This window comes from Gavialis gangeticus, unplaced genomic scaffold, assembly GCF_001723915.1.
Source record: "Gavialis gangeticus isolate Ggan-Ray unplaced genomic scaffold, GavGan_comp1, whole genome shotgun sequence".
Lineage (NCBI taxonomy): Eukaryota > Metazoa > Chordata > Crocodylia > Gavialidae > Gavialis > Gavialis gangeticus.
The window spans coordinates 30,872,228-30,887,298 of NW_017728992.1; the positions used below are offsets into that span (position 1 = coordinate 30,872,228).

The 15,071-nt window shown below is 45.6% G+C and overlaps 1 protein-coding gene across 1 annotated transcript in view; it reads right to left on the reverse strand.

The window, feature by feature from the left end:
* Window positions 1-15,071, reverse strand: part of CDH12 (cadherin 12) — a 436,693-nt gene that overhangs the window by 75,572 nt on the left and 346,050 nt on the right. The window contains exon 6 of the mRNA XM_019521449.1: window positions 4,001-4,188. Within this exon, the coding sequence (XP_019376994.1) occupies window positions 4,001-4,188 (188 nt within the window). The remainder of the gene's footprint in view (window positions 1-4,000; window positions 4,189-15,071) is intronic.

Here is a 15,071-nt window from a genome sequence, read left to right on the forward strand (position 1 = left end):
TGGAGATTTCATCATGTTTTCTGCATTGAGGGGAAAAAAAATTCATTATGTTATAAATGAGAGTTTTTGTCTGCAGGGAAATAAAGCATCTTTTTCTCAAGATAGCACAGTGCTGTGGTCATGATGTTAATATGCTGTGATACTGGAGGCAGAGGAGGAAAAAGGAAAGTAAAGTTGTTTTGCAAACATGGAACAATTCTTTGCACATTCAAGCAGTGTTTTAATTGTTTGTGATTTTTAATGAGATAGTTATTGGTATCCTAAAGTTTGCTCATTATTTAGCGAGGTACTTAAGGATCTATCCAATGTTAAAACTTTAAACATTGGCAGTCCTCACTGATTTCTCGTAAACATTCTAAACACTTTTTAAATATTCACTTTCATAAAGACTTACCCTTTTTTCCAGAAAAAATATTTAAGAGTGTGCTCTAGTGGTGAAAAGATATTCTGCAGTATGTCCTCTATGTCAGTAGTTTCCAAACTCTGCCAGATTGCACACCACCAGTTTAAAATGATACAACCTTAAGTATCACCAGCACATTTTTATCATACAAAGTGATTATAATAAATCTGTTAATGCATGCCACAGATTGAGAACTGCTGCTCTATGTTAAGAAAAGCCCTAATTAATATGGAAGAGCAAGATGTTTATCTAGGACTTCATTTCTATGATACACTTCTATAAACTTCTAGGACCCCAGTACACTCTTATTACTGTCCTTGACAAGGGCACTGCTGAGTAAAATTTCAAATGGGAATATATTATAGACTCTAACAAAAAACAGTACTACAGTTAAAATGTTCCTGACTCCAAAGACAGTACATGTCTTGCTGAGTACACCAAGGCTGTAGCACTCATAAGATATCTAAGTCCACAGAACACCTGAAGTTTAACTTACTTTTTTTTAAGGCTTCCCTCCAGCAAACCACTTAAGCAGTGAGTCCTGAGCACTTTAGCCTGTGAATCTGAAAGCACCTGAGCCATTGAAGTCTGTAAAGTGTTTGTCAGTAGGACTTTTCACATGAGAGAGTTATGTAATGAGCCATCTGAAGGATCAGAGTGAATTCAGATAGGCATTTCTTTCAGGGGAAAGGGCTGCATTTTGGATTTATCTTCCCTTTGCATTCCTTCATCCAACACAGAATAGTTCCTTGACCTTCAGAGCCTATCTTTGTCTCCAGGCTTCCTCTGATGGGGAAGATTAAAGGAGGATTAGTTTCTCTCTCTTCCCTGCATTGCTATGAAGTGGAAGAGTTCTGTTGTTTGCTTTAGGTAGTATCAACTGACCAATTGATTCCAGTGTTTTTTTTATTGTTATTGTAAATGTGATAACAGGTAAAGCAAACCTTATTAATGAAAAGGTTAAGTAAATAAGTACAGCAAAATAGTGTAGAGAGACTAAACTACTCAGATTCAGGATCCATCATTTTTTGCCAACATTTTTTTTTGGTTCACTGACTTCTTAAAGCATTCTCCAGAGCAGCCTGAAGCTTTGTTTAGGCTCAGTGTTTTGTACATTATTGTAGCCACATCAATGCAAATCCTTCTCTGTAAGCACATGAGCAGTTTCACTAGCTCTGTTTAGTGTAAGTCATGTGCATTTAGCAGCCATTTAAGGAAACATTTTAGCAGATATTTAAGGAAACTTTAAATATTCAGCACCTTTGAAAATCAAGATCTAGATCTGGTAGTTTACTGGTAAGGTGAAACAACCTTTGCTTGATGTTGCTTTTTTCCCCTTTGCATAAAAGCAACCTGTACATATTTATGCAGCTAAAAAAGTGACAAAAGTACATTTTGGGGAGGGATAAAAATGGCATAGATGAGGTTTAAGAGTAAGTTCATGGGCAGGGAGCATCTAATCTGATCAAATCCTGTTGTGCATGCTCAGCATTGATTTTTCAACCATTCATGCTCATTACCATTTCAAACATGGCAAAGCACATTGAAGGACATCCAGAAGCAAAGTGTGACATTTCAAAGTGTAGCTGTTTTTGAGTTATCTACTGAGACAAAAAGGTGCTCCAAATTTTTCTTAAAGCAAGACATTTAATTTTCCAAACATTCTTACATCAAACATCATGGGCTATGCAAGCTTGTGGGAGTGGAGGGGATGGAGGAAAAAATTCTACTACTTGGGAAATAAGCAAAGATGGAAATTCTAGGTTCAGTATCACAAGGAAAGATAGCCTTTTGAGGCAAACAGTTCTCCCCTACCTACTATTAGCATACCTCCCTGGTCATGGAGTCGAGGTTAAGGATCAGGTGACAGACATAGGATCATAAGAAGGTAGGGCACAAAGGGACCTCACAAAATCATCTAGTTCTGCCCATAGATATAGTTTGATAACTGTGACTAAATTGGCCGGGACAGTCCCAGATTTTCGAGGCTGTCTCAGTGTCCTGGTCATTGGAGAAAATTGAAGCAAAGTCCTGGATTGACAGGTACCCATCCACACATGCCTGGCTCTACTGGGCAAGTGATTGCAGGCTCACAGCCGAGTGGAACTGGAACCAGGGAGCAGCTGCCACCACCACAAGTCAGAGCCAAAGTAAGGATGGGGCTTCCCAGGAAGGGGATGGGGGTGAGAGGAGTGTGGGGGTTCCTTCCCAACTCCCAGCTACCAGGGACCCATATTTATTTATTTTGGGGGGGGGGAGGGGGCAGCTCTGGGCTCCACGTTCTGCCCTGGGACTGTGCCCCAGCCTGCTGATGGCAGCAAGGGGAAGCACCATGTGGCCATACAACGCAGGCTAGCAGAGCTCCGGGGGGCACTGCACAGGGGCTGCTCCCAGTTGGGTCCAGCCTCTTATGGAGGTTGGAGCCCAGCCACAGGCATCCGCACTGTCCCACACTACCCCACTCCTGGGAGATGCTGGGTTGGGGCTGGGTGTATATGCCTCACTGCCCCACCAGGCCCCATTCCTGGGGTCCACAGGTTAGGGCTGCATGTATGTGCTGTGCTGTCTTGGCTGGCCCTACTCCTGGGAGGTGATGGGTCAGGAGTGTGTGTGTGTGTGTGTGTGTGCGCGCGCGCGCGCGTGCGTGCATGCGTGTGTGTGCGTGCATGCACACTATCTCCCCCTGGCACCCTCCATCCTGGATTTCCCTACAATTATTATGGTCACCCAAACTATAGGAGTCTAAGCACAAGAATGAGGTCCTCCAAACAAGTGCCTGATCTTTAAAGCAGCCCTTCAACACTTACAATAGACTGCCTCCATCTTGACAGGACCAAGTAACTCACTGTTCATCTACTGCCTATTTGGATCCTCAAACTAGGCATGCTTCTGCCTAAATCCTGTGAGAGGTTCAGTCTTATAGGCAAGCTCTAAGCACACCTAACATCCATTTACAGCAGCTAACACCATACAAAATACAAAGGTAATAGCCACTCCCATTCAATACACTGGTAGTGAGGCCCTCCACCTTTATCTGATAGCTCATTGGTTAGAGTACTCACCCAGGATGTGGGAGTCCTGAAATCTAAGCTCTTCTCAGGCTGAGGGATTTAAAAATCACACCTTCCACCTCCGAGAAGAGTATCCCAACCATCTACCTATAGGCTCTTCTGAGATGCGGGCACTCTGTTATTGAATCTATACTATTTAAAATATATATATTGAAGAGTCATTAGGCCTCCTTAGTCATAGAAGAAGCAGACAGTGATTACAGCCTTCACCTGGACAAGGAGCCTTGCATGGAGAAATCTGGGTTCCATTCCCTATTCCACCGACTCTTTATTCATTTGATGTTTAACAGGCACTGTATAACTGAGCAAGGTATTTAGCATCAAAATACCCAAGTCCCTTTGTAAACTCAGCTCTAAGTCCTTTGTTAATGAACACACACAAAAAATTTCATAAACACAAGAAGCTGAGTCAAAGAGGCTACGATTCCCCATGATATAATACAGATCATGTACGATTCCAAATTGTTTGTGTTACTTATTTTCAAATTTTAGCTACTCGCTTATATCTTGGATGTGCACTAAGTACCTTTTTCAATTTGATAACCCCTTCCTGTGTGTTCTCATCCGTGGTGATGTCAAACAAGTTTCCTCCATCTCCTGGAACAATGTTGTATTCAATTTCAGCATTTTCCCCAAAATCAGGATCCACAGCTCTGATTCTCCCAATAGCTGAACCAACAGGTGAGGACTCAGGAACTTTCAAATGGAATATACCTGAGAGAAAGCGTTAAACAATCATTCTTGGGAGTTAACAGTGCATGTGATAAGGAAAATGTGGCCTGTCATAATTAAACATGTTAAAGCAACCTTGGTAAACATGATGTGGTCACAGTACAAGCAGGTTAGGAAAACACATGTGATTTGACCACTTAAGCATGCTACAGTCCAGGCTAATTTCCCAGAGACTCTAAATATGCTGTAATAAATCTTAAAAGGACGAATGTTTATGTCCTTAGTTTCTATTTATTAATTTGACCCCTTTAAATTAAATTAATATTTATTCTATATAAAGTGATTGAATGCACCAATTAGAACATTTTATATATTTTGTTTTGGGTTAAAAAATGGTTAATGTATTCATATATTTCACTGTGCTGGTTAATGGAAATATGTAACAGCAGAAAGATTTGAACCTGACACCTTAACTATCAAAATAGTGTCATATCCAATATGTTATGCAATTTCTGAAGGAAAAAAACATAATTGTTTGGGCTTTTAATTAATAACCACCAGAGGGTGCTCTTACTAAAATGTTAAGGACAAACTAATAATGTTTCATTGCTACATGCTCTGTTTTCATTTGGGGGAAAAATTCCAGCAGAAAGCTTCCAGAAAATATTAATCCAAGACTTACTTCGGTGAAAGGAAGGCAGGCCCGCCCTTCTCAATAACACATCACTTAATTTACAACACTGCTAATTCACCGAGAAGGAAGAAGCAGGTCCAGAACATTTAGCTTTACCTCTTCCACGGAATTGTGTTGACATTTGAGCAGAAACAAACAAAAAAAGGGGAAAAAAGGTTTTAGCTTTAGTGTTAATAAATTTTAGTGAAACCATTCTCTTTTCTATTCTTCAGGAGTAAGGTCTGAGAGCAAATAGCGAGATAGTGTTATCATTGTGTGATACTGCAGAATGCTGGCTGACACTTGGGGATAATTCAGTAGGCCCAGATTTGTCACGTTTGCTTTATCCTATCTTGTACCCTGACTCTCAACAAAATCACAAATTTGTTGAGCACTTCAGAGATCACTCTAAAGCAACTCTCAATCAACTTTCTTTGGTTTAGCAATGTCTGTCATTCTCTCTCTCTCTCATGTGTAAACAGGTTAGGTCAAGCCTGCAGGTCTTTATTAAAAAAGCCAATATAGATCTATTTGGCTGTATAAGCTGGAGGCCTCTGCAAGTCTTCAACATGGCATGGGTTCAGTCATGCTTGGCGGAAGAAACCTAGATGAATGTATACTCCTTAATGAAGGCAGAAAAGGAAACATTCACAGTATTAGAAGAAAATGTACCTCCTTTAAACCTGGCAAGTACATTTTGTGTCACCTTTCTGAGTTCTGTTACATTTCCTAAGAACAAAGGATTCATCCATACAGCTGAATGAGGACAAAACCATTACTCTTTTGAGACTTAGAAGCACTCCAATGCTTATTTATGTCTAATTATTTAATTATCTACATGTATATTATGGTGTGTGGAGTGTTCTGTCTAGCTGAGATACGTGAAGTTGTTACATTCTCTCTGCCTAGTCTTACTATCTCAAAATGTGGGGGTGTGTATGTGATTTCTGCATTTGTGAACATGTAAAAATATCAGTCTGCTCAGCATCCTCATTTGACAAATCCCCTTCTATGGCTTATTGACTAAGTGCAAGTATTTTTTCACTAGTTTTTCTTTCCCCCTTTTTAAATTATCATCATGCTCAGCTCTTTGGGGGGGGGGGTTGTTTTGTTTGTTTTTCTTTTTTACTGCTTAAAAATTTTATGAGGGAAATAAGTAGAAGTATTAAGTCAGAGTATACTCAGCTCTTTCTTAGTGGTACCTCAATTACATAAATTAAGTAGTAAATTTAAGTGCTGTACAGGAGGTACAATAACAAATCCCATTACTCGGTAACAAGGTTTGAGAACATGCCTGCTCCTTGATCTTCCCTTAAAAAGTTATCCCTCAAGGAAAAAAAAAAAAAGTAAAGCCAACATTTTTTCTATAGCCCCCACTTTCACTTAGCTCTGTTGTCCTATCCTCCTCAAATAGTTATGGCAAAGTTCAGAGAATTCTAGGTCATACTGATCATTTTTTATGCTCACAATTTTGGTGAACAAACACATGAACATCAGCTAATGGACTTCCTTCCTCTTCTACACATTGATATGTTCTTAGTGAGCTAAAAGGCACTTGGATTCATTAAGAGAACATTTCTCTATAAAATATTGCTCCTGGCTGAAGTGTATAGGACTCAGATGAAGACAAAGAAACTCTACATCACTGATCTGAACTTGTTTAGGCTTCATCAGTTAATTTCCAGTGCCTTGGCATTTCATCACTTAAAAATTCAACAGCAGTAAAAATGGGGGTCATTCAGATTAATTTGAAACAGAAGTAATCTTCAGTTATGCCAGAGTTATTTCTCTGAAGATGTACTATATAATTATACTGCCATCATACTCCCATAACAGTAACTTTGTGGCATATAGAAGCTCTTAATGGTGCTACTTTGACAACCTAGTTTTAAAAATAATGAAAACAAATAATGTATATTCTTGCCAACCGAGGAGAAAAAAAAATCTACAGAATATAATTTACAGATTGAAAACATTTGTTTTCTTTCTTTAAAATTGATCTTTATGAAAAAAGACTGTTTAAGTAGTGAACAATAAAAAGCATTTGTGAAAGATACCAAAATGACAACTCTGTTCTCTCTTTAGAACATACTTTGCCATTGTCTTGGACTTGCTGTGACATTAGCTTTAGTCCATTTCTCTTGTCCATTCTGTCTGCCTAGATTCCTCTGTGCATTATGTATTAGTAATTTGAAACAGGCCTAAATAGATGTCTGTTGCTTCTGGTCATTAAAGCTTTGGAGAACTTCTCTGTTCCTTCAGATCTAGAAGAAACCTTGAAACAAGCAGGTCAAACTAGCTTAAGTAGCAGCAGCTAAACTGCAAAAGTTTGTCATTTGTCATCGTCACAAATTAATTTAAATTTGTATCTCATAGCAGAGAAGACTCACAGGATGCCTCTACATGAGATACATTAATGCACATTAGCTTAATTTTCTGTGCAGTACAGGAACATGTCTACACGTGCACACCCTTACTGCTCAGTAAAAATGGCTAATTGTGACTAAATTTGATACCTGCAAATGCAGGTATCAAACTTAGGTGGTTAATGCTCAGTAATGCTTGTGTAGACACTGGTACTAACTTTATTGTTGGGTCAGTTCAGCCACTAGAGGCCAGCCTGAGCATTCCCCAGGTTCCTTGCTTCTGCTCCAGGCTTCTCTCTAGCAGCCCCTAGCTGCAGGCTATAAAAGCCTGCAGCCATTTTGTGCCTTGGGTATGCTGCACAGAAGCTTGCTGAAGCCTGTGCAGTCTGTCGGACCAGTGCAGGCCCCATGTGCCCCCTAGTCAGGCCACAGGCTGGCTCTGCCTGGCTTGTCCCCTCTCCAGAGGTGCTACTTAGCCACAAGTGAGTGTTGCAAAGGGCTGAAGCTTGCTGCACCCCTTGCCCAGCCCTGGTACCCCCCCACGGCTGCTGGCTGGCTGTCTCTGGCACCAGGGCCAGCACTTGCTTCCTGCTGCTGCTGACCCTGAGAGTGCTACCTGTCCTTGCAGATCCTGTAGTGAAATGCCTCTGCTGTGCATTTCCCAATCCCTGGCCATGCCCCTGCTTCGGGTGCTGCTACCAGCTGTCCAGGGCCGGCATCACAGGGACATCTGTGCAGAGGCTCAGAGCACTAGCACAGGACATCATGTCATCAAGTTCCTCCCCATTGAGCCCCAGCTATGCCCACATGCACAAGCCCATGCCGACTGCCTAGATCCCCAACTGGACACAGGAGGAGGTTGGTGACCTTGTGGCACTTGAGGCAGTGCTGACATAGAGCCAGTTTTTGTGGGATGCCCACATTTATGAGGCCCTGGAGTGAGTGCATTCCCAGTCAGTGTGAAAGTGTCATATTAAGGTCAAGGCCTTGTGGGCACAGTGGACGGCCATGCCCAACCACAATCGTTGGTCTGATCATGCCTGCAAGACCATGGCTTTTGTGTGGGAGTTGACCCATATTTTGGTCTCAGGACCCAGGCTGCACCCCTGAGATTATCTCCAGCAGGGGTGGCCTGCCTGAGCCCCAACCCTGCCCTGACCACTCCACTGACACATCACCAGAGGAGGGGTCCTCAGGGCTTCAGCAGCCTTCTGGTCCTTCTCCCCAGCTGCTGCATCCACTGGCAGCACAGAGAACCCTGGCCACTGGCTGCCTCACTCTCAGTGCAGCCCCAGACTGCATCATGATTAGTAACTAGCAACATCACCACCGGGCAATAGCAGTGCCAGCTGCTCCCTGGGGGTGAGGCCCTGGCCAGGCACTGTCCACTTACATACTGTGGGATGTGGATACCTGGAGCAGCCAGTAGCAGATGCCAACAGGGAGACCTGCACCAAGCTGCCAGCCTCACCACTCCTGGACATGTGGTAAGTCCCACACTGAGGGGAAGACCTTCCCAGTCCCAGAACCTGCCCCCCTCCCTGCCTGGCCCACCTGAACTCCCCTGGCCATGGGTTCCCCCCCTACAGCACATGGAGAGGTGGAACACACTTTATTTAGCATCCCACATCTCTGCAGCTGGATGGGCATGGGCCTCTCACACCCTGAGGAAGGCATTGATGCCAGTGGCAATGTCCTCCTTGGCAGTGGGGGGCAGGGACATGTAGCCCTGTAGCTTTTCTGTAACCACAGGTATCCCTCCAGATGGTGGCAGAGGTTTCTCGGAAATCAGGGCTTGCCCCCTGTGCTGTTGTAGCTCAGCGTCCCAAACCGGGAGCACAGGTGTTCCTAGGTCACCAGGAGGATCAATAGCAGCAGGGCATAGTCGTTAAGGCACTCCTCAAAAACAACTCATTGTGCACCACGCAGGGTACACACAGAAGGGGCACTCTTAGGACACAGCAGCAATGCAGGGGAGGCAGCTCCAGGGCACCTCCCCAGAAAGGTCCCCTGCAGGGAGGGTGGGGACATGGATAGCCCCTCAGTCCAGTTATCTGGGAGCCCTGCATGCCCCAAGCCAAGATGTTGTGAGCTGGGTGGCAGTGCAGCAGACCAGTTGACCTGTAGCAGCAGAGAGGGGGAGCAAGGTCTGGAGTCATGGCAACAGCTGCTGCCAGCAGCCTGGCCTGCCTACCCTGGAAAGGGGATAGGAGAAGCAGTCTGCCTGCAGTCAGCACCCAGTGGTCCATCAGCCACAGGGGAACAGGTGTCTTGGCTGGTAGCCACCTGGGCCCAGGTCTGCCCAGCCTACTTACCATGGTCTGTGTGTACCCATGCACGGATGACCACCAATCTGAGGCTGGGCAGTGCAGTGCATCGTATCTCTGAAACGTTGCAAACTCTCACAAAAGGCTTCCGTCTCTGGCCTCTGCAGGGCCAACATCTGGACATGTGGGAAAGCCCACCAGCCCCAGCAAGGATGCAGGATCTGGGTCACCACCACCCATTGCTAGAGCCATCTGGATGCACTGGCAGTGTCGGGGTGCACCATGGACCAGCAGCTGGTGGTGCTGGCAGAGAAGCAGGAGGCATGGGAGCAGGACAGCAGGTGGAGGATGTCACCCAGGAGGAGGCACGGGGCTGGGTGCAGTGGGACCACAGGGCATGGAGACTCTGAAGTGGGAGCGTCTAGAACTTCTCCAGCAGCAGGGGCACATTAACAGCCAGGCCCTGGCCATCCTCCTGGGGCTGGTGGCCACGTCCATGCCCCTCACAGCCTAGACCCTGTCCATGGCCCCATAGGGCCCCGGCTTCCTCTCACCACCCTGCAGCTGTCCCTACCTGGGCCTGGGAGATGGTCCTTGGGTGCCTTTCAGATCCCCTGCCACTTTCCCCACCCTGGGCCTGTTGCAGCCTGCCTGGGCCAGGCCCCACCACTCTCCCCTGCACCATGCACCTAAAGACACAGCCATGCATGAGACTGCCACCCACTGGGGTCACCACAGCCCCTGGACCCATGGGGAAACATCCTAAGGCTGTGGTTCTGGGCACCTGCCCCCAGGCTCTGCTTCCTAGCCTCCACTCCACAGCCCCCCAGATATACTGCAAATAGTTTTGTGATTGTAAGTGGGGTTTTATTTTTGGTTGGTGGTAAGGGTGGTGGAGGGACTCTGTGTGTTGAGGGGGGTGGGTGGAAGGGGTTCTGTGTGTTGGGGAGAGAACAGGGAAAGAGGAGTGGGTGTTGTTAGGGAAATAAAGTATTTTTGCTTCAACCATGTGTGCATCATGAGAGTGGTGCTGGGGGTGGCCAGTGGGGCAGGAGGGCTGGAGTGGAGAGTGAAGGAGGAGGGGGTCAGCCAGGGCCTTCTGCACCTGGTGCCCTGGCCTCCACTGACAGGCGCGTGGCTCTTCTGGGACCTAGGTGGGGTGGGGAGAGCCCTGTTGGGGCCAGTATGGCTAGCACCATGGGCAGCAGGAACACAGGGTACTATTCATTGCTGGCAGGGGCAGGGGCAGGGGCAGGGCTGGAGCAGTGGGGCACTGATGGTCACTGGCAGGGGAAGGGGCAACTGTGGTGCAGGAAGGCTGGGTGGCCAAGGAGGGAGCTGCTGCATGCTGCCCCTGTGGTAGGCACGTGGCTCCTGGGCAGAGAAGATGCTGGCCAGGGATCAGAGGTTAGGGCTGCATTTCCAAGATGGCTGTCACACGCGGGCAGCTGGCTCTGGCTTCAACATGGCTGCCAAGTGCTGTCAGCCATGTGTCTGGAGGCTAGAGCTCCCCTTGGTGGCCACAGGGGCACATGGCAGGGTTGGAAGGACTTGGCAACTATAGTTAGTGCCAAGTCTCTGCATATGTAGATACCAGACAAAAAGTGCTAAATATGCAGTAAATTTAGTCACGCTTAAATGCATGTGTAGCTGTGCTCCATAGAGTAGAGAATGATGGGTCAGCCATGGCAGCTTGGTACACATATGAATGGTTTGCTTGACATGAGTGCATATCTGTCTGTGGCAGGCGAGATAACGGAATCCACTCAATCGATAAATAATCTGAGCATATAAAAGCATTTTTCTTAATATATATAGTTCTGCATTCAAGCAGACACCTGTATTTAAAACCAAGTGCTGACTTCTGTAAAGCGTAGGTTCTGACAGGAGCCTAACATCAAGTTAGTTCCTTAATACTCTCTGATAACTTTCGGTCACAAATTTCCCATCACTTAACCACACTTTGCCAAGCCTGGTCCTTAATGGTTAAAAGTTGGGATTTCTATTCCATAGGACATTTCATTGTTTTAAAATTAATTAAGCATATCCTTTCCAAATGAAAAGTTAACATTTTTTAAATTTCCTGTGCAAACAAAAATCTGGAAAAATCCTTGAAATAATGAGTATGCTATTTAAAAAAAAAATGTAAAAACAAATTTAAGCTTGAGATCCTAGGCTCCACGGATCCCAACTCTGACTTCCAGGGCTTACTACTACTAATGATTTAATAGGCAGAGAAGGAAACTTAAGTCACTGAGGAATCTTTCATGCTTCTGGCTCCTGTCTTCCAGGCTCCTGTATCCAGAGAGACCCAGCAGTTTTGAGAGGTTATAGTAGGGGTAGGTAACGTTTTTTGACCGGAGTGCCAAAAAAACCACATCTACCTTGTAAGGTGCCAGAGTGCTGGCATGCCACAAAAACAAAACTGGGACAGAGGGGGTACATAGAGGATGCACTGCATATTTAATATAATTAATAATTAATGTTGCTTTTTTTTATTTTATTTTTTTTTACAGTAAATACCAGGCTTTCTAAAAATTCAAGACCTGATGACAATAAATAAAACTTCCTGTACTGCCTTGTACTTGTGAATTTTTTATTGTTAAGCATATTCTGATGAGGGGGAAGAGAGGGAGAGAGGAGCAGGGAGCAGCAGACACCAGGGGAGTCACTACGGGCAGGCTGTGGCTGGAGGAGAGCTGGGGTCAGGTGGGAAGCAGGGGCTGCCCCAGGGCTCTGCTACTCGGGCCACAGTGTGGGGCCCAGCAGTACCAGAGGTGGAGCCCAGCCAGCCTGCACAGCTCCATGAGGATGGGGCACAGCCTCCCTGCCCACAAAGGGACATTGCCTGGCTGGGGCAGGACACTGGGCTCAGTGAGCTCTCTGCTTGGTCTCTGTGCCAGCCGGGTACATTGCAAGTGGGAGCTGCAGCTGCAGGCTGTTCCCTGGGCTCTGTACCCCGCAGCCAGTGCTTAAGTCTGACTCAGCCAGGAGCCTGCAGTGCCTGCCCCAGCCCTGGCCCCTTGACGGGAGCTGTGGGTGGGCAAGGCTGGGACACGGGCAGGCTGAGGCAGCCGCAGTGGCTTTTCCCAGGCTCCAGGGGGCTCCTGCAGCCAGGCCCCTGCATTAGGGATGGCTCTGCCCTGCCTGCACTGTACCCAGCATGCAGGGAGACCAATCCCAGAGATGGAAGCCTCTTGAGCCTGGCATCCTGCTGCATCCAGGCAGGATCCTCACATGCACAGGGTGGCTGCAGCTCATCCCTGTGGAGCTGCGTGTGTTGGGCCAGGCCCCACCATGGATGCCATTGGGCATCCCCACCTTCCTGCCCACCACAGCTCAAGCACACAGAGCTCCAGGGCAGCTCCCAGACTCTGCCTTCCTAAGGGCCTGACCAGGCTGGCTTGTCCGTGGCGCCTCCCCCCACGCTGTCCAGACCCTGTCCCGACCACCCGGCCCCAACACTTGGCACCTCAGTGCTGCCTCGGGTGGGACAGGGTGTCTGCCTGCCTGGGCAGCTCCCTCAAGGGGCAGGGACAGTACAGCACAGACAGCGTCCCTGCCCACATTCTTCTGGCTCCACCCTGGTGAGAGAGCTGCACCCCAGCCTACCAACCAAGGGCTGCTCTGCACAGGAAAGCCCAGAGCAGCAACTTAAAAAACCAAACAAAAAACCAAACAAAAAACCACAATTTCTTTGCATGCCTCCCGGCACACTGGGGAAAATGTCTCCGCATACCACTAATGGCACATGTGCCGGGGGTTGCCAACCCCTGGGTTATAGGTTGAGAACTCCAGCTAAGTTCTCAGTTCCCTAGGCCTGCCAGACTCTTAGTCAAGGAACAAGGGTATCCTATCGCAACTCTGAAGTAGCCTGCATGGCAGGGCAGCCCTGGAGACAGTTTGGGACCTCTAGCATTCCTTACTTTGAAACAATCCATATTGTAAGGATACCCCAGGAACTATGGACCTGGAAAGACCAGATTCTGTAGCAACACATCAGACAAGCTGGCAGGAAAACAAGATTTCTGAGGGAACATAGCCTTAGAGTTTTCTTTTTCTCTCTCTCTCTGTTTTTTGTCCCCCTTTTCCAAATGCATCAAAACTAGTACATTTTCCTACCATTTGAAATTTAACAAAACAGCCAAGTTATTAACTGCTTTTATAACTGTGCTCTCCACATGTTTTAATAAAGAAAAAAAACAACAATTGATGGGAGTCTTTTTTTTTTTTGAATAAGGACAGCAGGATATAGGGAATAGACATCAGTCAAAATATATTTAGGCCAAACCAGTATCTGATGCTTAGCATATAAAAAGTCCTATTGACAGCTGGTATTACTCATAGCTTGAGTTAAGCACCTTAAAATAGCATATAGAAAATAGAAGCAGGAAGTCATTTAAATTCACCATGCTCAGAATTGTTGAGAGCCTCAGTAGTTCTCAGGGGTTCCAGGCTGCATGCTTAAATTCACCATGCTTCCAAAAGCTACCTAGTAGGAAACTCTGAGATCGGGAATTAGTGGTCTAGCCTTATTCCTAGCCTTATTCAACATGCAATAGAGGCCTTTCTTTCCTACAAGGATGCAGAACCTGCAGCAAAGCAGAAGATTGTGGTGCTGTTCTTCTCCCACTTTTAATATCTTAGCGATTAGAGTGCTTGTCCAGGAAGTGGGCGATGTGGGTTCAGTGTTCTCAGCTGACTGAGGTATTTAAACTACAACTCCTATCTTCCAATAGAATGCAGAAAAGACAATTTCATTCAAAAGTTATTAGATAAAATTCAAGAAACCATGTTCAGAATCATGGACTCCTGACATGCTAGCCACTACATTTCAGTCATGTTCAATCTCAGGCTCCATTCATTTTATATTCATTTTGGAACACTGGCACAGCTAATACCACAGTGTTAGAAAGTGCTCCACCCAAAAATAACTTGTACCTAGTTGTCAGGGCCCTCTCCTGGGAGTTGGGAAATATGAATTTGAACTTTCTTGGTTTGTATTAAGAACTGAACCTAGGTCTCCAACTTTGTTGGGTTGGTGCTCCAACCCCTGAGAATGTCACAACCACTTCTTATGTTTTTTAAAAGAAAGTTGTGGAAGCAATGGAATTTTGTGTAGGCCCCTATCCTGTCAGTGATCCTAGACATTTTCAGGTCATGCTTACTGAATCAAGCCTTCCTTGGAACTTGGGGAAAAGGATTTTCTTTTTTACCTCATAATCATTATACAGCTACCAGATAAGTGACCAGTTGAAAATAATGACCTTATTCATTTCTATAGGAAATGGTTCCACTGGCATTAATTTTGCAGTATGGTATAACAACTTTTCTTAGAACAATCTTTCAACAAGAAAGACATATTAAACAATAATTGTATAAGCAGAGCAAATATAGTCAACTTTTTTCTTTTAATTTTAAAGATTATCCAGATATTTCTACATAACATTGGGTGCATCTATACTTTCATCAATGCACCATTGTTAATACCCATTAACTTTAATACTTAGATAACCAAGTACTAAATCAATGCACAGTAACTTGTGCCAGCAGATGGGTTCTTTTGGATACTAACGGTGCAGTAGCCTAATACTACTGCGCAGTAGCATATTAGCACAG